The sequence below is a fragment of the Megalobrama amblycephala genome, linkage group LG5 (assembly GCF_018812025.1).
Source record: "Megalobrama amblycephala isolate DHTTF-2021 linkage group LG5, ASM1881202v1, whole genome shotgun sequence".
NCBI classification, from domain to species: Eukaryota; Metazoa; Chordata; class Actinopteri; order Cypriniformes; family Xenocyprididae; genus Megalobrama; species Megalobrama amblycephala.
Window position 1 is genome coordinate 28,611,899 of NC_063048.1, and position 25,272 is coordinate 28,637,170.

Sequence of the window (25,272 nt, forward strand, 5' to 3'; positions counted from 1 at the left end):
GTACCTCTTCCGGGTTAAAATGGATGCAAATGCAATACTAGGATTAAAATGTTAAGAATTGTAAGAGGTCTTTCATGACGCTCCATATGTGATGTGAATTTGATAGGTGCTTGATGTAAAATAAACGGTGCTTTAAAAAGTCCTTGAATCTGGTGTTCATGAAAGAGTGGGAACCCTGTTTAATATACAGCTATGTGGAGTGGTATTTGGACCAATAAGACCTGCTTTCAGCCTTAGTCCTAACATAGAATGGATTTATCACTTGCCGCTTTATCATGCCTCACATGGTTGGCACGCAGTTAAAGGCGGTCAGCTGTCTTAAACCTCATTATACATTATCTTGCATGTGTCTCTCATTAGGCTGGCTGAAAAAGAGCTACAGAGAAAGAGCCTAGAAGATTCTCTCAATGCTGAGAGGAGCAGCGGCGCCAGCAGGGAGACCAACATGCAGGCAAGTGTCACCGCCGTCGTTTCAGTTGGTTGAACTGAAGTTTGATTTCAGCTGTGTAATAAACACGTGGCTCTCTCTGCACTCTGCAGGCTATGCACAATGAGAATCAGACGTTGAAGGCAGACCTCCAGAATCTGCAGGCACAGATTTCTGAGCAGGTTAGAATTCAGTTGCTTTTCTTTCCACTAATCCAATGATACATGTAAACATTAACGCACACCACTGTCATGTCTTCTCTTTCCCTAGGCTGTATCTGTGGATCAACTTCAGCAGAGGTGAGTGCATTGATAAGAAATGGTTAGAAATATGAATAATATTGTGAACAAACTGGTGCTGCACTGATATTAAAATTCTGACCAATACCGGGTAACCCAGTTATTTTCATGTTATGGCCAATTCTAAAAATGTCTAGCCAAAAAAATTAATAAATGAAACCCAAAAAGTGAACAATAGTTTTATATATTACCTATGTTTTATGACCAATATTAAAAATCAGTATCAATACTATTCAAATATTTTGTCTAAAAAAAGTAATAAATTACATTAGGGCTGCACAAGGATTAATCGCGATTAATCTTTGCAAAATAAAAGTCTGTGTTTTTACGTAATATATGTGTGTGTTCTGTGTATAATAATTATGTATATATAAATACATGCACATACATGTATAAATTTAAGAAATATATACATGTATAAATAAATATACATATTTATATATTTTTATATGTATATACATAATTATTATACACAGAACACACACATATATTACGTAACAGACTTTTATTTTGCAAACGATTAATCGCGATTAATCCTTGTGCAGCCCTAAATTACATTGATTTACAGCATTTTAAACACGCATTTACAACACAAACTATACATTTTGAGATCTCAAAAAAAAAAAAAAGTCTGTTTTAATCCAAGAAAAGTGCTATATTATAATAGAGGTTTAACATTTGGATTGCTGGCAAGAAAAACTCTGACTGGTGAATAGTAATAACCAGTCAATTTTGATGATTACTTTGGTTTAATAGTTTGTGTGTTACTACAACTGTATCTAAACTAAAAGACATAAAGTAGGATGCAATATGAAAATTAGCATATGAAAATCCACGTCATGGATTTTAGTTTAGACACACTTGTGAAGTGAAAAGGAGATTCATAATTAAATAAAGTATAATTCAGAGCTGATATGTTTATTTTGCGTTTCTAACTAACACATGTAAAGTTTGTAATTTAACCGATTTTTTTTAATTCACAACCACTCTCAACTCTGCTTTGTGTGGAGAATGGGCTAAAATATAAATTCCTTCTCCATTTAAGCTGTAATGCATATTGTTTATTTAAGATTATTAAAGAAAATTAATGTGTTGACGTATTATGTGTCTTTAGCCTTCAGCAACGTGATGAGAAGATTAAAACGGTGGAGACTTTGCTAGAGTCCAGTCTCATTCAGATGGCCAATAAGGAAGAGGAACTAAAGGTGAACAAGAAAATAGTTTTATATTTATTTTAGTTCATAATTTATATAGTTTTATATATATATTTATAAAATATACCCCCGGTTTCAAAGGCGAGGCTTAAGCTAGTCCCAGACTAAAATGCATGTTTGAGCATTTTAGTGAACGTTTATAAAAGCTACTTAAACACCCTAATTGAACTAGTGCTAATCCTGGCTTAGGCTAAACCCTGTCTGTGAAACTGGGCCATATTGTTTGTAAACTAGCTAAAGCATCATGAATTCTTATGTAAAAGTGCCTTATATCATTTTTTATTTTTATTTTTTTGGACTGCACTAAAGCATAAAAAAATACCATAATATGCATGCAGAAACGTAGTATACATGCTAAGTACATGCTACTTTCTCTGATAAACAGTGCTACAGCCAGTTATTCTACTTTGAAGTTAAATTTGGAATGTCTGTTTTTGTTTTAGTCTGTGTGATCCCGCCCACTGCACTTTTAACAGTAGTTAAATTATCTATTTAAATTTGTTTAATTGAATGTATCTTTTAATGTTTTTTTTTTTTTTAACAGGTGATCAGAAATGAATATGAAGGTTTGAAACAACAGTTGGAAGCAGTACAGAAACAGTCCACAGAACAGGTAGCAAGTGCCACTAACACACACAGACATTATATGTGGAGAAGAATGTTGTATTGTGTTAAATGCCTGCCAAAGCTGCCCACTCACATTCTTCCTGATTCTTACCATCACATTTTTCCAGACAAAGTCAGAAAAGGCACTAGAAGAGCTACAGCAAAAGTAAGTTACATAGTCACAATTAGAGATTATGGTTTGTGTAGTTTTAGAATGCCAGTTGTTATTGTTTGAGAACATGAACTTAGCTTCTGCCTCTATAATGTTCCTATTTCTTGATTGATCGAGTATTTCAACTTCCTGTTTGTGATCAGGATTCAAGAGAAGGATGAAAAAATTCGATCAGTCGAGGGAAGTTTGCAGTCAGCAATGGACAAAGAATCAGAGAGAAAGAAGGCAGTGGAGGTAAGTGTGTGCTGTTTGTTCTGTTCATCTAGATGTTTCATTGCTGCGGTCTGTTTCATCCATTTGTATGATGGGTTAAAGACTGATTCATATTTTGTCCACAGGATCTACAACAGCAGGTTGAGGCTCTAAACGCTGAACTCACTCAGCTGAGGAGCAGAGAAACTCAGGAGTCAAACTCAGACTTGAACGCTAAACTTCAGGAGCTTCATGCACAGTATGTGTCTCTCCTCTCATGTACCCTTTGACTTGTCAGTCAATTCCAGATGGAAAAATCAAATAACATCTTTTTTAAAAGTACTTGTTTTTCCTTGATTTTAGCCAAAAATACTTGCTTTCTTGTTTTCAGCCATGAAAATCTATTCACACTCTTATCTGCTTCAGCATAATGTTCACAGCCAATCAAAATTACGTGTTCATAACCACTTACCTTTTATAACCGCAATGCATCCAAATGAATTCACTAACTTTGCGTACTTTAGCGTACTTGCTCTGCAGCAGCAGCAGCAACCATAGCACTAGCAGCAGATCTAGTACGCCAAAACCAAACCAATGTACATTCCATTTACATTAATAAAATGTGTTCTAAACTATCCCAAGAGCAGTCGGGTTTCATGTTGACTTTAAATGATTTACTAGGTCCTGCCCTGAAGTCAAATTGAGGGCAAAACTGAACTATTTTGAAATCAAAAAGGAAAGTACAGTACATAAGTTCTGTTGTGCAGCACTTTATTTGACAAAAATGAAAATGCAATGCTTTGTTATAAATTATTTTAAAATGTCATTTAAAAAAAAGAAGATATTAAAGAAGATATTCAATAAATATTAAAAAAAGAAATATAGATAATATATATATTCCTTTTTTTTAAATATTAAAAAAAAAAAAAAAAAATATATATATATATATATATATATATATATATATATATATATATATATATATATATATATATATATATATATATATATATATATATATATATATATATATTTTTTTTTTTTTTTTTTTTTTTTTATGACATTTTAAAATAATTTATAACAAAACATTGCATTTTCATATATATAATTACATTACATTAAGTTTTGTAAAATTATTTCATTAGACAATTATTAATGATACATTTGTATTAAAACAGAGTCAAGGAATAATAAAACGTAAAGTAATTTGGGGGAAAAAAAATAAAAATACTAGATTTCATGGGACCCTTATTTAAAAGGTAGTTTATTCTGTGGCGTTTGCTTGTAAACAAACAAGTTTAAATTCATTCTCAGTGTTTAAAAAATATGTGGAATGCATTATCTTCCCTATTAATGATATGAAATGAATATCATGATCCATTTTAATATCGAAAGATGCAGAAAAAAATGGATTATATTTTAGGCCATATCCCTAGTAGAGACTTCCCAAAGTTATCAAGTTCAGTTCCATTAGTCAGTTCCTGAAACAAAAAAATATATTAAAAACAGTGAAAACAATTTAAAACTATATTTGAGCATATAACATTTACAAAACCTTTGGCTGAAATTGTCATGCCAATAATAGTTTGTTTTTTTTACAGAAACATATTTTGTCTGTAATGTTTTGGCCAAATTGACTCCATATTATTGTACAAGAGTCTTTTAGAGCTTCCCAGCCAAAATCTGTGTTGAATTATTTTGAGTATGTTGTAATCACTGGATATAACACTGATTTCAGTGTTTGAAACAATGAATTTTACAGATCAATAATGCATGTTTGTATAATAGGTTGACGGCCAAGGAGCAGGATGTTGAGAGACTGCAGAGAGAATTGGAGGAGAAGGAAATGCAACAGCAACAGGTGAGAGTGCTGAGAAATTCATAACAGATGCCACAGAAACAGCTATTAATATGAAACATTAGATTTACTCCAAGTAAATTTGCTGGCATTGTGATATTCACTTTGCATTTAATATAATCATTTGCATCTCTTTATCCCAAAGCAAACCGTTTCAGCAGCTCCCAGCCAGGAATTATTAACAGCGTAAGAGTCACATTCTTTTAGTTACGATATATGTTGATAATCTCAAACATATTCCAGTATAATAAAGGCTTATCATCATAATACACACATTCTGTTCTGTGTCTGTCCTCAGGCTGGCAGAGAAGGACACGCGGCTATCTGAACTTCAGGAAGAACTGCTTGAGTTGAGGGAATCGGTGGAGCTTCATCGTAAGAAGAACAACGTAAGTTGAGCAAGGTTGAGTCTTTTTGCTATGCAGCTCCTGTTGAAGAGCTTTAGCTTTTCTTGCCTATTGCACATGCTATTGAGTATGTAAAGCAGGTGACTTTAATTTGAATGGCAGCTCCATAGTATATTGACCAGATACAGTGCATCCCTGAACCTTTGAGACTTGTAATGTCAGTGACCTAAAAAAAAAAAAAAAGCTGTTCTATTCTACATAGGTGTGGTCCCCCTTCATGGAGACAGCCATTTTATGATTGTGTGACAAGCTGAATACTACTCACTTTATCTTGATACATTGTCCCCACATTGTCAGACACTTTTTGTTAAAGAAAAAAATTGATCTGCTAATAGGGTATTCCTCAATTGGAAACTTTTGCTTTTGTGATGCTACATCCACACCAGTATAAAAGTTATGTAAATTAAAGGTGCCCTCGAATGAAAAATTGAATTTACCTTGGCATAGTTGAATAACAAGAGTTCAGTACATGGAAATGACATACAGTGAGTCACAAACTCCATTGTTTCCTCCTTCTTATGTAAATCTCATTTGTTTAAAAGACCTCCGAAGAACAGGCGAATCTCAACATAACACTGACTGTTACGTAACAGTCGGGGTGTACGCCCCCAATATTTGCATATGCCAGCCCACGTTTCCAACATTATAAAAGGCATTAGACAAGGGCAGCCAGTATTAACATCTGGATGTGCACAACCAAATCATCAGACTAGGTAAGCAAGCAAGGACAATAGCGAAAAATGGCAGATGGAGCAATAATAACTGACATGATCCATGATAACATGATATTTTTAGTGATATTTGTAAACTGTCTTTCTAAATAATTCGTTAGCATGTTGCTAATGTACTGTTAAATGTGGTTAAAGTTACCATCGGTTATTACTGTATTCACGGAGACAAGAGAGCCGTCGCTATTTTCATTTTTAAACACTTGCAGTCTGTATAATGCATAAAACAACTTCATTCTTTATAAATCTCTCCAACAGTGTAGCATTAGCCGTTAGCCACAGAGCACTATCAAACTCATTCAGAATCAGAAGTAAACAATATAACAGTATACAATACTCACATAATCCGACGCATGCATGCCGCATGCATGACGAACACTTTGTAAAGATCCATTTTGAGGGTTATATTAGCTGTGTAAACTTTAAGGCACTGTTCAAGGCAAGCGTGAGCTCTGTGGGCGTGGACCACGGGATTTAAAGGGGCCGCAGCATAAAATCGGCGTGTTTATAATGATGCCCCAAAATAGGCAGTTAAAAAAATTAATTAAAAAAAAATCTATGGGGTATTTTGATCTGAAACTTCACAGACACATTCAGGGGACACCTTAGACTTATATTACATCTTTTAAAAACATAATCTAGGGCACCTTTAATAAAATCCTCAACTTCAACACTTTATTAGATCCCCGAGGAGCAAATGGTTTTGCAGTCAGTGGCAACAAACAAAGAAAAACATGCATCCACCCAATAGACAACAGGACAATACAATAAAAACATAGGGATAAAAATAAACAATATTTAAATTGAGTTTGGAGAAATTAAGATAAATTAAAATAAAATGCCTCATAGGCATTTTATATATTTTATGAATATACATTTTCTTGGTTGTGCATTTTATCTCAAATATTTCAAATAGAAATTGAGAAAAATCCTTATCCAGTAAATCAGCTGGAAAAGTCATGGGGCCTTCGAATATTGTTGTGGACAATGGGGGGCCATTGAGTCAAAAAGGTTGAGAACTACTGGTTTAGGAAGATTATTATTATTATTATTATTATTATTATTTCTCTTTTTTTATTTTTTATTTTTACATTTGATATGATGTTATCAGTTTAAATATCCTGCATTTTCCACCGCATTTTAGTTGAACATTCTTCATTTTCATTTTCCCTTTTTTTTTCTTCTTGTAATTCTTGTATTACAGGATGATTTTGGTCTCTGTTAGGGAATTTAAACTGTTTATGAACATTCATAAACCCTTCACAATGGTGAGGCTGTTACTAGCCTAGAAATAATTTTGTGAACCTTCAATGTCTATGTAAAACAATGGTACATGGAAGTGCCTTGGTTGGGCCTTGGACTGTATACAAGGTTTTATACATGGCAAAATGAATGGGACAATCATTTGTTTGGCAAGAGTTTAGGCTGAACTGAAAGTGGTGTTTCTCTGAAACTGACTAGGAGCTACGGGAGAAAAACTGGAGCGCTATGGAGGCGCTGTCAGCCACCGAGACCATACTTCAGGGAAAACTCACCAAGAGCGCCAAGGTTCGCACCACAACTCCCAAACTACTTCACTCTAGAGTCAAATCAAAGCATCTCCAATAAGCCATTTATTGACCAGTGAAGTTCTCATTCCTAATTAACTTCCTCATTACTGGCTGCATACTCATTTCATAACTCTGAACTGCTCAGCTGCATGCTACTAATGCGCTTTGTTGAATGCTGAGAGATATAAAAAGCTTCAATCTTGCGAGCAAATGGCAAATGCGCTTTGAAATTTGCTTAGAAATTTTGGCTGAATCTTGCTGTTTGTTTTTTAAATTCTCCAGTGTGTGTGTTTTTATAAAATTGTTTTAAACCAGACACCTGAAATGAGTCTGCAGCTATTTTTATTTATTTTATTAGATTAGGAATCATTTTATGCCCAATATTTCATTTGATCATTCATTAATGACATCCTTTCATTTGACCTACCTTGATCTCCCCCCCCACCCCAAAGCATGCTGATCACCACCTGATTTCCACTATTCATTTGGCACCAATTTATATCTTATCACAATTTATCCAAAGAACCATTTATCATGACAAAGCAAAATCAGGAAGAAAATCCGAAGGCACACAAAATGACTTATCTATTAGTTGGGTTGCACCCATCCAGTTTTCCCTTTCCCAACACCTTTTATGCCCTCACCATCTCTCTCTCTCTCCTCGTTCAAGGTGTGTAGACCGATCAGTAATCAGAAACTCCTGCCCCTTTAGTATGGCGTCTCCTTCCACTGGATTGGTCGGTCATCTAAATGTAGCGAGGCATTTGAGTTAACGTCTATGTTACAGCGTAGAGTAACCAGTGGCTCTATAAACGGTCCTGAGGCTATAACTAACCTTGCTTACATCATGAGTAATTCTACTGTGGCTCGGCCTCCTGTCACTAGTCAAGTGGACAGCATGTACTGTCCGGTTTGTCGACATCTGCTCTTAGTCGTCTACAGCTGTATGAATCCCAGGCCTGCACCTGCTGTACAAACTCAGCATTTGATTTCTGTTTTTTTTTTCATGCTCTTCTGTGGATCTCTTCAGTTCTGTTAATTACATTCCAAAAAATACAAAAGTGGTTTATTATTTGGCATTTAAAGCCAACCTGAAATCAAAATTGACACTTTTTCTTTTGCTAATGCACGTTAGAGATCTTATTGTGAAATAATAATCAGTGCATATTATTTTAAAATAGGCAATTTGTTTGTTTTTCTTATATTTAATCAAAATGTGATTGCTTGGTAGGCATTGTTTTAGGAAAAATTGTATTCGATCTGGATCCATTCTGGTACGTAAAGCTAACCAATCGCAATCCAAACAGTTTCCATGGATGTAGTTTCCTACTTATGTTCTCAAATTGATAGTTCTTCACTGAACACAAAAGAAGATATTTTGAAGACTGTTGGTAACCAAACAGTTTTTGCAACCACTGAATTCCATTGTATGGACAAAAAAAGAGAAAAAAAGACATTTCTCAAAAAATGTTTTGTTCCACAAAAGAAAAGAAGTCATAAAGGTTGGGAACGACAAGAAGGTTAGCAAATGATGACAGAATAGCCAGTGGTTGCCAAAATTGTTTGGTTACCAACAGTATTCATATCATATCTTTTGTGTTCAGCAAAGAACGAATAACATGAGGGCGAGTACAAGATGACAGAATTTTCTTTCTTTTTTGTGGGGGCTAAGCTACACCTATAAACTGTTTTTCTTGACTATAAATATTATAAAGACCAGTAAATTTCAGTATGTTTTCAGAATATCCCATCTCTTTTGAAATGCAACACATAATATGACTTTAAAGGCTAATAGTTGTTTGTTTCCTTAGGAAACGTCTAGGTGAAATATAAATGTTTTGTTGTACGTTTAGTGATTTACAACTGTCTTAAATAGTCTTAAAGGGATAGTTCACCCAAAATTGAAAATTTGATGTTTATCTGCTTACCCCCAGCGCATCCAAGATGTAGGTGACTTTGTTTCTTCAGTAGAACACAAATGATGATTTTTAACTCCAACCGTTGCCATCTGTCAGTCAAATAATGTGGGTCAATGGGAACTTCTTTTATAAAAAAAATAAATAAAACTTGCTTAGACAAATCCAAATTAAACCCTGCGGCTCGTGACGACACATTGATGTCCTAAGACACGAAACGATCGGTTTGTGCGAGAAAACCGAACAGTATTTATATAATTTTTTACCTCTAAAACACCACTATGTCCAACTGCGTTCAGCACTCGCTTAGTGAGGTCTGATCGCGCTCTGACAACGGCAGTAATGTCTAGCACTCATTGAAGTATATGCGCAAGACATCACTGCCGTTGTCAGAGCGCGATAAGACCTCACTAACCGAGTGCTGAACGCAGTTGGACATAGTGGTGTTTTAGAGGTAAATATAAATACTGTTCAGTTTCTCGCACAAACCGATCGTTTCGTGTCTCAGGACATCAATGTGTCGTCACGAGCCGCAGGGTTTAATTTGGATTTGTCTAAGCAAGTTTTATTTACTCTTATAAAAGAAGTTCTCATTGACCCACATTATAAGACTGACAGACGGCAACGGTTGGAGTTAAAAATCATCATTTGTGTTCTGCTGAAGAAACAAAGTCACCTACATCTTGGATGTCCTGGGGGTAAGCAGATAAACACCAAATTTTCATTATTGGGTGAACTATCCCTTTAAATTGTCTTATTCCTATTTGTCATATTTGTATGTGTTCATGAGAATAGAGGTTTAGAAAGTGTTGTGGTGAAAAATGTCTGTATACACCAAGACATTTGACGACAACTGTTGCGTTTTCTTCTTCTTCTTCTTCTTCTTCCCCCATTTGTTTACATTGATTTTAAAATTCACCGACCAACAAGATATAACTTCATTTAATCTGGGATTGGTGTTGGATGTTATCCAGGACAAAACGGTATCATTTGTATGTGTATATATGCGAAAATGGTTACATTTGAGTTAATGGCTTATATTAGGAGTGTGTAAATTTGCTAAAAGCACAGGTTTTTTTTAATTTATTTTTTTAATCTCACTGATTGGTGGGGAGCACCACTTGTTTTATACTGATCTAGGCACAGTAGTGGTGTGGATTATGGAGTGACTTGAACTGTGAAATGTAATTAGATCATGTTTTAAGCAGTTTGATTGATTGAGTGTTTGGTCTGTGTTTTTGAACAGGAGCATCAGACGGTGCTGGAGTCAATGGAGGCGGAATGCAGAGCATTGCTGCACAGACTCCTGCCGCACGTGCCACTGCCCACCGACCAGGTGCCCTAACACCGTACACACACGTGCAAAGCAAAAATCTCTTTTACAGATATTATCATCACTGTTAGTCAAAAAACGGTATGCACACGGTATGACTGCAGAATCCTCTAATGTATGTTTACATTCTGATTGTGCAGAACCACCAGCAGTGGCTGCAGAAGTTTGAGACGTCCATGAGAGAGAGCTCGGCTGGAGAGGTGTCCTCTGTCCCTGCCTCAGGGGCTGGAGACTCCCAGGTATAGATGCATTGTAAAATAATGTCTAATGAGCCATTTCCAGCAATTCATGACTCAAATGGGTGTATAAATATTTTAAGCACTTGATATTGGTTTGTTTTCTGGACAGGCTTTAGCAGAAAAGTTGAAGGAGGCTGAGGAGGCCCAGAAAGTCTTACAGAAAGATTGTGAGACATACAAGAAAGTGCTAGCAGAGACGGTGAGTTGTGTTTATGGCATCTGTCTGCAATTTTAAAAGCTAAAATGGGTGACACCTGACCGTATGTTAGCAGCACAGTGAACTTAGACTATGTGTGGGCTGAGGGTTGTACAGTGGTTGTTATTGAGGGTTTTGTTGGTGTTGGGTGCACAGGAAGGGATCCTGCAGAGGTTACAGAGCAGTGTGGAGCAGGAGGAGACACGCTGGAGGGAGAAGTTGGAGCAGTCACAGGCTGATCACAAAGAGGTTTGTGAAGATAAACACACTACATCGGCTTTCCTAATATCTACACCAATCCTTAGACAATTAATAGTCAGGTTTAATAATTAAGTCTTGCAACTCTAGTGGTGTAAACATTTCCTCTGGCAGTAGTTCAGTCCAATTAAATGTAGGGTAGGCAATTTTGGAGAGGTTGGCAATAGCAAGCTAGTTTTGAAAGCTTAAGATCCCACTTTCCTTTCAGAGCGCTCTCCAAAGCCACACCTCCTCCAAAAGACATAAACACGCATCATGAGATGAGACATGGCGTTAAAATACCTCTCAAAGCACATAACATTACAATAATGAATGTGAACAATTTACAGAGCTCTTACTTGTACCACCTGACTGCTGCAGATTCATTTTGGCATTGATAGTGTTGACAGAAATGCATAAATCCAAGTTTGAGAATGTGAACATCACGGGTTGCCATAATTACAGTTACGACATGGCGTAAACGCATGTTGTTTTAGTTCAGGGGGAACTGAGACTTCCACAGAAGAGATATGTACATGTTTTAATATTTAAAAGGCCATCAAGATGTGAAGAGTTTTAACCGCTATAACAAAAAGTGTTTATAAAACAAATTGCCTACCCTACCTTTGTCAAGTCACCTTAATTTATTTAGCGCTTTACACTATACTGCAACTTTACAGTGATGAAAATTATTATACAGGGAGTGCAGAATTATTAGGCAAGTTGATTTTCTGGCACATTTTACCAATTCCAATCCACATCAATCTTAATAACTACTATTAATATTGTTTTTAATCATTTATAAGTGATATATAATTGTTCATGAAGGCTGAAATGAAAAATGCCTTATATTCAGGTGTGCAGAATTATTGTTTTCTTTTACAGGCAAAATGAGCCAAAAAAGAGATTTAACTCAGACTGAAAAGTCAAAAAATTATTAAATACTCATGAGAAGGACGCAATACTAATGCAATACTAGAAATTGCAAAGTTAAAGCATGACCAAGGGACAGCAAAATGCTAGGACGGGGTCATACAAAAACAGGTGGAAAAGAAAAGACACATGTTAACTCAAAATAATTAAGAATTAAGGTGAAGTATGAAACCATCAGGAACCCTTTATTCCAGCGCCACCATTTTCCAGACCAAATGCAATAATTGGACAGAGACTTAACTAAAGAATCCTAAAAAATGACCTTTTAAGAATCACAAGCTGAAGTGTTATAAAATACTGAGTTTTAATACTTCCACAGAAGACTCCTGATGGACCAGCACCACATCCTCTTGTACACTGTTTGTCCAGAATTGGCAGTAGGTGTTTGATATTTAGTCCATCTCTTACCATGTCTGTCTGCAGAGATCTAAAAATATTCCAAAATTGATCTGGAAGATAAATTCTTCCATCAAGATGTGGTGTGTCCTTCAAGTCACTCTCAAGCTGTCGGTTAAGGCCTTAACCGCATGTATTTTATAACAATTCTTAAAGTGCGGGTCATTTTTTGTTTATAAAACATCCTGAATTGCCTGGAGACCCTAGGTTGCAGTTCTTTGTGGAGACAGGGTTCCTGAGTCATAACTTAATTATTTTGCAGTTACGTGTCTTTTCTTTTCCACCTGTTTTTGTTGACCCCGCTGACCCAATGAGCATTTTGCTGTCCCTTGGTAGCTTTAACTTTGCAATTTTAGTATTGCATTAGTATTGCGTCCTTCTCATGAGTATTTAATAATTTTTACTTTTACTGAGTTAAATCTCTTTTTTGGCTCATTTTGCCTGTTTCAAATTCTGCACACCTGAATATAAGGCATTTTTCTTTAGCCTTCAGAACAATTATATATCACTTATAAATGATAAAAACAATATTAATAGTAGTTATTAAGATTGATGTGGATTGGAATTGGTAAAATGTGCTTGGGAAAAAAATATGATCAGAAAATCAACTTGCCTAATAATTCTGCACTCCCTATAGTTCAGTGTTTAGTGTCAGTTCATTGTTGATTCAATTCTGTTGTAAAGATCATCAATTAAGTTAGTTTATTTAATAATATATTAATAATAATATTGTTGAATATTAAGTGTTCCTAACTAAGCAAGCCATAGGCGACAGTGGCAAGGAACCCAAACTCAATCAGGTGACAATGGAGAAAAACATTGGGAGAAACCAGGCTCAGGCGGGGGGCCAGTTCTCCTCTGGCCAATGAACGAACACGGTGTGATTGATTCAGGCTGCATCACAATCCAGAAATCAGACTGTGGATCGGTAGCATTCAAATATTTCATCCAGTTCCTTTTGCTTGAAGATCGGATTCATCATGCCAGTATGGAGACGAAGCTGGTCATAGGTCTGTGCGGAAGACTTGTCTGGTTCTTGTGGTCTTTGCTGAGGATCTGTGTCGATGAGGCCTTCACAGGGGATTGTCTAGTTGACAGGATCTCTGCAGACATTCAGGGATGCATTGTGGTCGTTTCTAGGTGCAGATCCACTGTCTGATCTGGATACAGACAGGATACGGCTGACTACGGTAACCTGGGGATAAACAGAGAGACTAATATTAGCGTAGATGCCATTCTTCTTACGATGTAACTAGTACATCGGGTGTTATGGGAAGTGTTCCTGGTTCCGGTTAGCCTAATTTATGCAGCCTAACTATCTATTAACACATAGAAATGGGGTAATGTGTATGCCAGGCTAAACAGATGTGTTTTTAGTCTAGATTTAAACTGACAGAACAAAATTAGGAAGCCTGTTCCAGAGTTTGGGTGCTAATTAGGAAAAGGATGTACTGCCTGCAGTTGATTTAGAATTTTGAGATTGCAATAGCTGAGACTATGTGTTAAGAGCTCGCTCAAGTATTGAGGAGCTAAGCCATTTAGTGCTTTGTAAGTAATTAGCAAGATTTTAAAATGTATGTGATGTTTAATAGGGAGCCAATGCAGTGTTGACAGAACCGGGCTAATATGGTCATACTTCCTGGTTCTATTAAGAACTCTAGCTGCTGCATTTTGGACCAGCTGGAGTTTGTTTATTAAGCATGCAGGGCAACCACCCAGTAAAGCAGTAATCTAGCCTTGAGGTCATGAACGCATGAACTAACTTTTCTGCATTTGTCATTGAGAGCATATGTCATAATGTAGATATATTTTTAAGATGGAAAATGCAGTTTATAGATGCTAGAAATGTGGCTTTTAATTGAAAGATTAGTATCAAAGAGCACACCCAGGTTCCTAACTGATGACGAAGACTTGACAGAGGAGCCATCAAGTGTTAGACAGTATTTTAGGTTGTTGCGTGTGGAGGTTTTTGGTTCAATAATTAAAACCTCTTTTTTTCCCCAGAATTAAGTAGTAGGAAATTACTAGTTATCCAAATTTTTTTTTTTATGAACTCTGCATTCTGTTAATTTTGTGAATTGAAATGTTTCGTCTTGGCGCGAAGAAATTTAGAGCTTAGTATCATCAGCATAACAGTGAAAACGAGCACCATTCTTCCTAATGATATGGGTAGCATGTACAGGGTGAAAAGCAACGGTCCTAGTACTGAGCCTTGTGGTTCTCTATACTGAACTTGATCGATATGACACCTCTTCATTTACAGATACAAATTGATACTGGTCAGATAAGTATGATTTGAACCATGCCAATGTAATTTTCGAGTCTATTCAAAAGAATGTTGTGTTCAATAGTATCATATGTGCACTAAGATCCAGTAACACTAATTGAGAAATACAACCATGATCAGACAATAAGAGCAAATAATTAGTAACTCTAATGAGAGCAGTCTCAGTATTATAATGTGGTCTAAATCCTGACTGGAAATCCTCGCAGATACCATTTCTTTCTAAAAAGCAACATAGTTGTGAGAATACTGCTTTTTCTAGTATTTTTTTGACAGAACAGGGGGTATTATAATATAAAAATTTGTATTATAAAGTAAATAGTAAATATAACCAAAAAAAAAACATTATCCAGACATAATAGTAATACCAATTTGGAGTGAAAATGTGCGTAATTATCATGAAAATAATAGTCAAAATACAATTTTTTGTTTGTGTGCTTCTGGAGCTTCTGATCTAGTGTTTTTGTGAGAATCGCCTAGTTACACTGCAAAATAAAAAAACTGATGCCGTCTTGTTTAGATGACTCAGAGGGTAATTGCACTGGAACAGGAAGTGGACAGACTGAGCACAGATGGAGATGTGGAGAGTGTGAGTTTGCTTTCAGTTTGATCCTGCTCTTTATCAGCTCTGCAACACAATACAATTGACACCTTAAATTTGAAAAACAAAATAGTTCTAAGCTGAAGAATATGCATTTGAATACTGCTTTGCAATGTATATATTGTAGCTAAGAAGAGACAAACAGCACCTCGAGGCTGAACTGGAGAGAGCGGAGCGTGAGAGCGCCATCTATGTGTCAGAGGTCCGAGAGGTAAGACAAATCAAAAGCTTTATTGCATGCTTATATGCAATAAAGCAATGTCTCTCGTTCTTTTATGTTTTAGTTTGTTGCTTGTGGTTGTGTCGTTTTTAAATGTCTAACATGTTGGGTTTTAGCAGCTAAACTAAAATCTGTTTATAGCTTTCAGGGTTGGCGTCTTATCTATCCTCAGTTCAAACTTTTTTTACAACTATCAGTGATAAATGATTTTATGACATACTTCACATGATCTTCCCAATACTCTTTGTAGAAATCTTTTATTGTTTGGACTGAAGATAGAACTGTCTTAAAGGAATGTTCCGGGTTCAATACAAGTTAAGCTCTCTGCATTTATGGCACACTATCGATTACCAGAGAAAGACATTTCAACTTGTTCCTCCTTTTGAAGTAGAGGGCTTTTTAACATTGCCACATTTACTTCCATTGTAAGGGAGTCAAAATTCTTTTCTCTGGTAATCAATTCATAGTTTTCAGTCACATGACTGGCGTGGAGACCTGGAGGATAAAACATCCATAGAACTGTGGCACAGGCCTGCAAATTTTCCATCCGTTTCAAGCTACAAGTATTTATTTATAAGATATGTGAACAAACTAAAATGTTTGGGTACTTGCGATTCATATATAGCACCTGATTGATTTAATTTTAAAAGACCAAATTCAATATACAACTTATTGGTGATGCATACTATACAGCCAAGCAAGCAAAACATACTCTGGTGCGATTGCCCTGTTCATTTAAGGGTGTGTTCACATTTGTAGTTCAGTCCTCTTGGTTCTTTTGGTCTGGACCAAAAAAAGAAAATACATTTAGTCCTGGTTCGCTTAGCGTTCACACTGTCATTTTTAAGAATGAACCTGAAGATACCAAAAAAAAAAAAAAAAACTTTTGTTGCACGAAACTTAAAGGTCCCGTTCTTCGTGATCCCATGTTTCAAACTTTAGTTAGTGTGTAATGTTGTTGTTAGAGTATAAATAAAATCTGTAAAATTTTAAAGCTCAAAGTTTAATGCCAAGCGAGATATTTTATTTAACAGAAGTCGCCTACATCGAACGGCCAGTTTGGACTACATCCCTCTACTTCCTTCTTTAATGACGTCACTAAAACAGTTTTTTGACTAACCTCCGCCCACAGGAATACACAAGAGTTGCGTTTGTAGAGTGTGTTTGTCGCCATGTCATCGAAACGCTGTTATTTTCATCCCGCAGTCCAATCACCGGGTCTGATTCCGGCTCAAATTGATAGGGTAAAATTAAAGACATGTTTACAATAACACTGAGCGCATGCATCTCCACGTTATGGTAAGAGGCGTGACCTTTCCGGGCAAGGAGCGCTAAGCTGCTGTCGAATCACAACACAGGAACCGCTGGCACAATCAGAACTCGTTACGTATTTCTGAAGGAGGGACTTCATAGAACAAGGAAGTCATTAGCCCGTTTTTATGACAGTGGAAACAGCGGTATACAGATAAGTAAATTATGTGAAAAATACTGTGTTTTTTTACACGCGAAACATGAACACATGTTATATTGCACACTATAAACACAATCAAAGCTTAAAAAAAAACACGAAAAACGGGACCTTTAACATCTAAAACAATGCTGTACTGAACTGTAATGGTCAACGTAGCTCCTATGATGAGAACAAAAAGGTATGTTTCAGCATTCTGTCCTTTTTAGGGTCGCATCTTGTGACATTACGTCCTGTTTTTGGTTCGTTTATATGTCTTTGGTCCAGGTTGCATCAATATTTCAGGTGAACCGCAACAGAGTTCATTTGTATGCGGACCAAGGCCCATCTTTTCAGCGGTCTTGCTCCACTTGTTTGGTGCACACCAGGTTTCGGATAGCAGTGTTCACACTTAATCAAATGAACCACACATATGGAGCACATATGCACCAGAGTTTGTTTTAGTCGAACCAAACCTGCAAAGTGTGAACGCTGCCATTTAAACCTTGGTCCACATCAAACAAGCAGATCGAGACCCTTGAAAAGGTTTCAGTCTGCTTCCTAGCGAACTCTGGTGCGGTTCGACTGAAATATGAACGTAACATGGACCAAAGACATCTAAATGAACCAAAAATGGGATGTGATGTCTCAAGATGCGACCCTAAAGAGGACAGATTGCTCAAGCACACCAGTTTTGTACAGGCGTCTCCTTGCAGATTTTCATTTGTGCGCAACGGAGCAATTTCTGCCGTTGTTTTGGCCACTTTTCCAATTTTAGACTCCATTGTGAGCCAAATATACATCATAAAAGCTGTTTTTTGTTTCGTATCTTTAGGTTTGGTGTTATGTGAACCAGGGCTAAATATAATTTTCTGTTTTGGTCCAGACCAAAAGAACCAAGAAAACTGAACTACAAGTTTGAACACACCCCAAGACATGGGTGTCCCCTGTCCAATGCTGGTCCTGAAGGACCACTGTCCTGTAGAGCTCAGCTCCAACTCCTGTTAAACACACCTGAACCAGCTAATCAATGTCTTACTAGGCATACTAGAAATTTCCAAGCAGGTGTGTTGAGGCAAGTTGGAGCTAACTCTGCAGGTCATTGGCCCTCTTGGAGCAGGTTTGGACACCACTGCCCTAAGGAGTATACTGAGTTTGGTCTTTAAATATCACTGTCTAGTACATCTAGTACATCAGTACTAGACCTGTTAAAATAACTGGCAGGCAAAGGAGGAAAACCTAGTACGCCCCTCCAGGTGTAATGTCACGTTAACCTCCCCTGGATGTTTCTCCAGGAACATGTCCTACTTGTGTAGATCTCGTAAATCCATAGCATAGACCTGTAGCGCGTTCACCAAACCTGCCTGTTCAGTGTTCAGTAGAACGTTAGAAGTTGTGAATTTCCATAAACATGTTGGAAATGACATAGGAAGTCCCTCATTTCCTCAAATCCAGACACCATCCTCCAAAACCGCCACCAAGCTTTTCAGCCCCGCTTGTTCCTCAAATATCTCAAACTTCATTACAGCTCAAAGATCTCTTGACCGAGTTGCAAAGCAAACTCGACGGCTCGTACACAGAGGCCGTCAGGCAGAATGAGGAGTTGAATTTGGTAAGCCGCCCTCCTGGTTAAACTGAAGTAGCTTTCCCTTTCTGCTCTTGAGCTCACATGGGTGGGGGCACTCGCTTCAAGGGACTGGAATTTTACGGCAAGGAGTTGCTATCTGTTATCTCTAATTTCTAAACATTTATTCTGATGTAAATTTGAATTCTTAAAGGAACCCAATGATGACACTGTCATGCTGCAGTAATGAAAAAACACCATCATAAATACAGTAATTTAGCAATAAATGCCATTCTTAACATATGAAACATTAGAGATGATGGATACACCTTGCCAAGATTATGATGTGTTAATCTGTCATCTAATACCTTACTCTGTTTACTCTGCTGTCACAGTTTGACTTACTGCCACTTTTGCTTAGCTTTGAACCGCAGGCATAAGCACACACATTTCTAACTGCTCAGCTCTTGTCTGTTACATACACTACTGTTCAAAAGTTAGCAGTCATTAAGATTATTTCAATACTTTTATTCAGCAATGATGCATTAAATTGGTCGAAAGTGTTAGTAAAGACGCTTACATTTACAAAAAAATTGAAACATTTCAAATAAGCACTTCTTTTGATCGGGTTTCTTTGAAGAGAATGTTCAAATGTATCACAGTTTCTACAAAATATTAAGCAGCAAGCACTGATAATAATCAGAAATGTTTCTTGAGCACTAAATCAGCATATTAGAATGATTTCTGAAGTATTATGGGACACTGAAGATTTGAGTAATGCTGAAAATTCAGCTTTACCATCACAGGAATAAATTACATTTAAAAGTATTAAAATAGAAAACAGTTATTTAAAATATTAATAATATTTCACAATATTTCTGTTTTATTGTATTTTTGATCAAATAAATGCAGCATTGGTGAGCAAAAGATATTTTTCCCAAAAAATTATTCCAAATTTAAAAAAAAAAAAAAAATCACATTGTCTGTAAACTTTTGAACGGTAGTTTAGTGTTTTTATTTAATTTTTTTATTCTAGTGTATAATGTTTGTCCATTGTCTGTTTTTTGTAACCTTTTATTCTCTGAACTAGTCCTCAGTCCTCACATCCTCAGTGTTTGTGCTTTTTTGACATTTAATTATCACATGCTCCACCCTTTTGTAAAGGAAACCTAAATTTACACAATTTAAATGTCCATTCCTTGTCAGTATACACTTGAATAAGCTATTAGAGAGTTGTAACCAAATTTTTAATGCAAACATTTGTGTCTTAGAAAAAACTCACGTTTTCTACATGGTTGACAGTATTTCTTAAATAGATATTTCTCTTCAAATTGTCATTATTTATGTCATTCCAAACCAGTGTCAGTTTCTTCCTTCTGTGGAACGCTGAAGCGGATGTTTAGCCGAGTGTCCGAGCTGCTCTTTTCCATACAATGAAAGTGAATGGGGATTTTCAAGTGTTTTGTTTTTTGGCCTTTTTGGCTGTTCACCTCCAAAAAGCCATAAAAAGCATCACTAAAATAGTCTTCTGAAGACATACAATAACTTTGTGTTAGGAACAAACTGAAGTCTAAGACATTATTCACTGAAAATCTTCCCTGACAGCCATGCTCAACTTTTATTGTATGGAAAAGAGTAGCTTGGACATTCTGCTCTAAATAGTTCCTCTTGTGTTCCACAGAAGAAAGTAATTTATACAGGTTTTTAAAGAGTTGATGGTGAGTAATTGATTTTAATTTTTTAGGTGAACTATCCCTTTATAAGCTCCATCTTTGACTTGTACATATGTCAGTAAAGTGATATTTGACTTGGGTTTTTATTCAGCTCAAGACTCGGCTGACTGAGACGTTGTGTAAGCTCGAGACGGAGGAGATTGAGCGACAGAAAGTGGCTGGAGACCTTTATAAGGTAAAGCTTGATGCAGGAGGATCTTTCTATCAATTGAATAGTTAAGAACCTTGTTTGCTATAAGGTTTTTTTGTTGTGTACCCTGGTCAGGCCCAGCAGTCTCTGGAACTGATTCAGGCAGAGATTGTTAAAGAAGCAGGCCAAGCTGACCTGATAGAGACCAGCGGCCTCACGCAAACGGTAAGTACTTTGTTTTAAATGATGAAACAATAATTACAAAATGATATACTGTTTAATATGAAGACAAAAGATATGTGGACACTTTCTGGTTCTCCAATGTTAGTTAGTGGGTTAGGGTTACCCTAACTATGATCATGTTCATTGTCAGTTTGATGAATTCCACCTGAGGTTACTCTATTAGGACACCTGTTTTACAGAGAACAGACTTCATACAGTTGTGCTCATTTAAACTATAAAATACAGCTTTTTTCCTGTAGGTTTCTGATTGTTACTGTTGCCTTCTTGAGTATCCGTGAATACGGCAGAACTGTACAAACTGTACTGAACTGTAACGTTTTATTGCAAAATGTTAGTTGGGTCTCAATAAAAATCAGATTTGATTAGGATACCTTTGATCCAAAAAATCTGGATTTGGGTGGATTTCAGGAACAAAAATGTAATAAAACTTGGTGGTCAAAAAAATACATCATTTTTGTCACGTAATATACATAGACACTTTTTTTTTTTTGCTCTTGGTTAGTTTGACTGTTAAAGTAATAAATTAGAAGTAGACATTAGGCTACATATTTAGCCTTTCAGTAACCTACTGTAAAGTAAAAAAGAGATTTTGGTGTAATAAAATAATCCCCAGCTGTAAATGTCAAACAAAAATATTATATTTTAATTCAAAGTGTTTTTTATCACTGTTTCTAAACTACATTGGCACAATCATAAAAGATGAACCAGTCAAAAGTTCTTCGCAATCGAACGCAAAGTTTCTTGGGTGAGCGCTACGCTGAACTTTTCTGAGAGAATACAAAAGCATTTAAATGTTTTTTTTTTTTTTTTTCTATCACTATGTCCCTTTAGTGGCTCCATAGAGCGCTAGTAATCCAGATTTGGTAATCTGAAAATACATATATCTGGATCAAGGTGATCCAGTCCAATTTTGCTTTGAAAAACCAGCACAAAAGTAAGATGGATTACCTGATCCTAGATAGCAAAACGTGGGATTTCCAAATCCAGATAAAACTTTTTGAACAACTGGCCCCTGTATTTTGAAAGTGTGGTCGTTGAGTTTAGGTTTTGAACATATTTGAAATTTTAAAAATATCTTTTTTTTGTGACTCATGTTCTTAGGAGGAGATTGACCGTAAGGAGAAGATGACTGCAGGGTTGAATCAGACTGTTCAGGAACTACAGGAACTACTTCAGTCTGTCAACAGACAGCTTACCAAGGGACAAGAAAGGGTAGGGTCTTATTATTATTATTATTATTATTATTATTATTATTATTATTATTATTATTATTATTATTACATATATAAATGACTGACCATGAGCTGTTGGTTTTCATGAATGAGCACTCAAAAAACACAAATGCTCAATGGACTTAAATGTACACTGTAACTTTTGGCCCTTTAGCGGTTAAACAAAACTGCATGCATTTTGCGGAAGAACATTGTATTGGTTGTGTTTGGTTGGGCTCTGTGTGACTCTGGATGAATTTGGATCTTCTTCATAACTAAAAAAGAGAGAGAGATTATCCTCTGCTCATAACACATTCACTACTAGGCTTAAAGCCCGGGATACACTGCACAATATTTGGCTGTCCCAGAAGAAAGATTGCCATCGTGAAACAATCACGGCGATTTCTGTGATCGTGGCTCTTAATCGGTGGTCCTATGTCGTACAGTGAGAGAGGTTCAAAGGTTTCCCGTTTTCCCGGTCTTGCGACCAAGGATAGCCTACCATAGTTTTCTGACAGTGTCAGAAATTCAGCATGATCATTGCACAGTGTATCTGCTGCTACGACCTACATCTGACCAGCCAATAAAAATGCAACATGAAATCAACGCGACATGGCGCTAAAACTTAAAACTGATTACCTCTGTAATGATCTTAAAGGATTGCAAAAATCATGCAATGTATCCCGGGCTTAAGAGATATAACCAGTTTAGATGGAAAGGATCTCAAGCTGACCTGCTGAAGACGTTACTGTAGCTATAGCCATTAATAGAAAATAAATTCCAGCACAGCTCTACAACAACCATAATGAAATGACCCTTCACAATAGATAATGCTTTACAATGAACTCTGTTAGAGAGCTATATATGGCAATTTATCTGTTCAATAAAATACCTTACTCACCTGCTGAGTGATAAAAACTGTGATGCTTTTACAACATTTCAAATCCCTCAGTTCACGCCATCTGCATTGTAGCCTTGTGCCTTTCACTGTAGTTAACATATAAAAATTATTACATACATGCATTACACATTTTAAAACATTTTACACTTGGCTTTTTACCCAATATTGGCTATAGAGGTTTTTTCTGGCATATTATATACATATATAACATACAGTACAGTCCAAAAGTTTGGAACCACTAAGATTTTTAATGTTTTTAAAAGAAGTTTCGTCTGCTCACCAAGGCTACATTTATTTAATTAAAAATACAGTAAAAAACAGTAATATTGTGAAATATTATTACTTTAGTCACATGATCCTTCAGAAATCATTCTAATATGCTGATCTGCTGCTCAAGAAACATTTAATGTGTACAATTGTACAAAATATTTGTGTACAATATTTTTTTTCAGGATTATTTGATGAATAGAAAGTTCAAAAGAACAGTGTTTATCTGAAATCTAATCTTTTGTAACATTATAAATGTCTTTACTGCCACTTTTGATTGATTTAATGCATCCTTGCTGAATAAAAGTATTCATTTCTTTAATTTCTTTTCAAAAAAATAAAAATAAAAATTCTTACTGACCCCAAACTTTTGAACGGTAGTGTATAATGCTACAGAAGCTTTGTATTTCAGATAAATGCTGTTCTTTTGAACTTTCTATTCATCAAGGAATCCTGAAAAAAAATGTACACAACTGTTTTCAACATTGAAAATAATCATAAATGTTTATTGAGCAGCAAATCAGCATATTAGAATGATTTCTGAAGGATCATGTGACACTGAAGACTGGAGTAATGATGCTGAAAATTCAGCTTTGCATCACAGGAATAAATGACTTTGTCAAATATATTTAAATAGTACACAGTTATTTTAAATTGTAATAATATTTCACAATATTACTGTTTTTTACTGTATTTTTAATTAAATAAATGTAGCCTTGGTGAGCAGATGAAACTTCTTTTAAAAACATTAAAAATCTTAGTTGTTCCAAACTTTTGGACTGTACTGTACATTTACACAAATGACAAAAAAAACTGAATATCATCTGATTACTGTAAATTCATTGATCGTTCTGTTTTTCTCAGCTATGATAAACAAGTGTCTTATTTTCTTTTTGTTTCAGGATGATGGGGATAAATTATACTCTAATTATAAACTGTAAAGAAATGGAGGAAGGCATCAGTGCGCTCTCATAAAGCCACATGACATCGAACCACAGTAACCCACTGTCAGATTCCAGCCCTGTTTACTACACCTGATCTACTATGTGATCTCCAGTTAAAGCAACCCACAATCCCTGCACACTCCAACCTGGGGTCCCATTCTCCCAGAAAGGCGCTGACGGACCCTGACGACGTGCACTCAGTGAACCGGATCCTTTCTCATGCTGTGTCAACTCCTCTACCTGCATTCCTCATATTCAGTAGACTTAAAGAGTAAAAGCATCCGACAGACGAGACGCTTAGACTCGTTGATGTTTCATTTGACCATTTTCCAGTCCGAATACTTTGAATACTACTTTTTGTTAGCTCTCTTTGACCAGAGAGGTTTTTATCCTTTCGTATAAAGAACATTGAGGATATTTGTGTTGTTTTAAATATAAAATAACTGTTAGGATCCACTGACGCTCACTACGTGTTTTCAGCTCTTGTTTTGAAACCCTAAACTCAGAGGCACATACAACAGATCCGTTTAAACCAATAAATGCTTTTCCTGACTAATTATGCTGAATTTATTATTTGTTTTCCTGGGGGCCTGTTGTGATGAGGGATATATTATGGGATCATTGGTAAAAGACGGGTTAATTTAATTGCATCCTCCTCATCTGTTATCATCACACTCTATACTGTTGCTAATTTCATTAACACTGATATTTCATTTTTGTAAAACAGGTGACCAGTAATAAAAGGGATGCTTGATTTAAAAATGCAGTGTGGCCTCCATTTTTTTTAATTTTTTATAAGTGTTGTGATTTACAATGAATCTTACCTTGGAAAGCTACAGTTTTTGGAGGAAAGCAACAAAGAAATTAAAATGTTAATTTTAAACCAGGCTAACATCAAATTACACATTTGGGTGCATTTTAATATGGATATTCTGGGTGTGTTTTTGCTCCTATAGTAAATACTTCATTTTAAAACAATATTATTGTACACTACTGTTAAAAAAAATTAGGATTGGTGAGATTT

The 25,272-nt window shown here is 35.9% G+C and overlaps 1 protein-coding gene across 3 annotated transcripts in view; it reads left to right on the top strand.

The window, feature by feature from the left end:
• Positions 1 to 25,010, top strand: part of ktn1 (kinectin 1) — a 49,239-nt gene extending 24,229 nt beyond the window's left edge. Inside the window, exons 14-36 of one of the 3 annotated variants that reach the window (XM_048191677.1) lie at positions 361 to 451; positions 541 to 609; positions 698 to 726; positions 1,841 to 1,931; positions 2,485 to 2,553; positions 2,675 to 2,712; positions 2,862 to 2,952; positions 3,057 to 3,169; positions 4,699 to 4,771; positions 4,914 to 4,954; positions 5,067 to 5,157; positions 7,365 to 7,451; positions 10,616 to 10,705; positions 10,843 to 10,941; positions 11,051 to 11,140; positions 11,294 to 11,386; positions 15,508 to 15,576; positions 15,716 to 15,799; positions 18,784 to 18,867; positions 20,644 to 20,727; positions 20,818 to 20,907; positions 22,027 to 22,137; positions 24,207 to 25,010. In XM_048191677.1, the coding sequence (XP_048047634.1) occupies positions 361 to 451; positions 541 to 609; positions 698 to 726; positions 1,841 to 1,931; positions 2,485 to 2,553; positions 2,675 to 2,712; positions 2,862 to 2,952; positions 3,057 to 3,169; positions 4,699 to 4,771; positions 4,914 to 4,954; positions 5,067 to 5,157; positions 7,365 to 7,451; positions 10,616 to 10,705; positions 10,843 to 10,941; positions 11,051 to 11,140; positions 11,294 to 11,386; positions 15,508 to 15,576; positions 15,716 to 15,799; positions 18,784 to 18,867; positions 20,644 to 20,727; positions 20,818 to 20,907; positions 22,027 to 22,137; positions 24,207 to 24,245 (1,816 nt within the window). In that variant the 3' untranslated portion in view covers positions 24,246 to 25,010. The remainder of the gene's footprint in view (positions 1 to 360; positions 452 to 540; positions 610 to 697; positions 727 to 1,840; positions 1,932 to 2,484; positions 2,554 to 2,674; positions 2,713 to 2,861; positions 2,953 to 3,056; positions 3,170 to 4,698; positions 4,772 to 4,913; positions 4,955 to 5,066; positions 5,158 to 7,364; positions 7,452 to 10,615; positions 10,706 to 10,842; positions 10,942 to 11,050; positions 11,141 to 11,293; positions 11,387 to 15,507; positions 15,577 to 15,715; positions 15,800 to 18,783; positions 18,868 to 20,643; positions 20,728 to 20,817; positions 20,908 to 22,026; positions 22,138 to 24,206) is intronic. The other 2 variants (XM_048191678.1, XM_048191679.1) reach the window with 2 other exon arrangements.
• Positions 25,011 to 25,272: the final 262 nt, after the last annotated feature.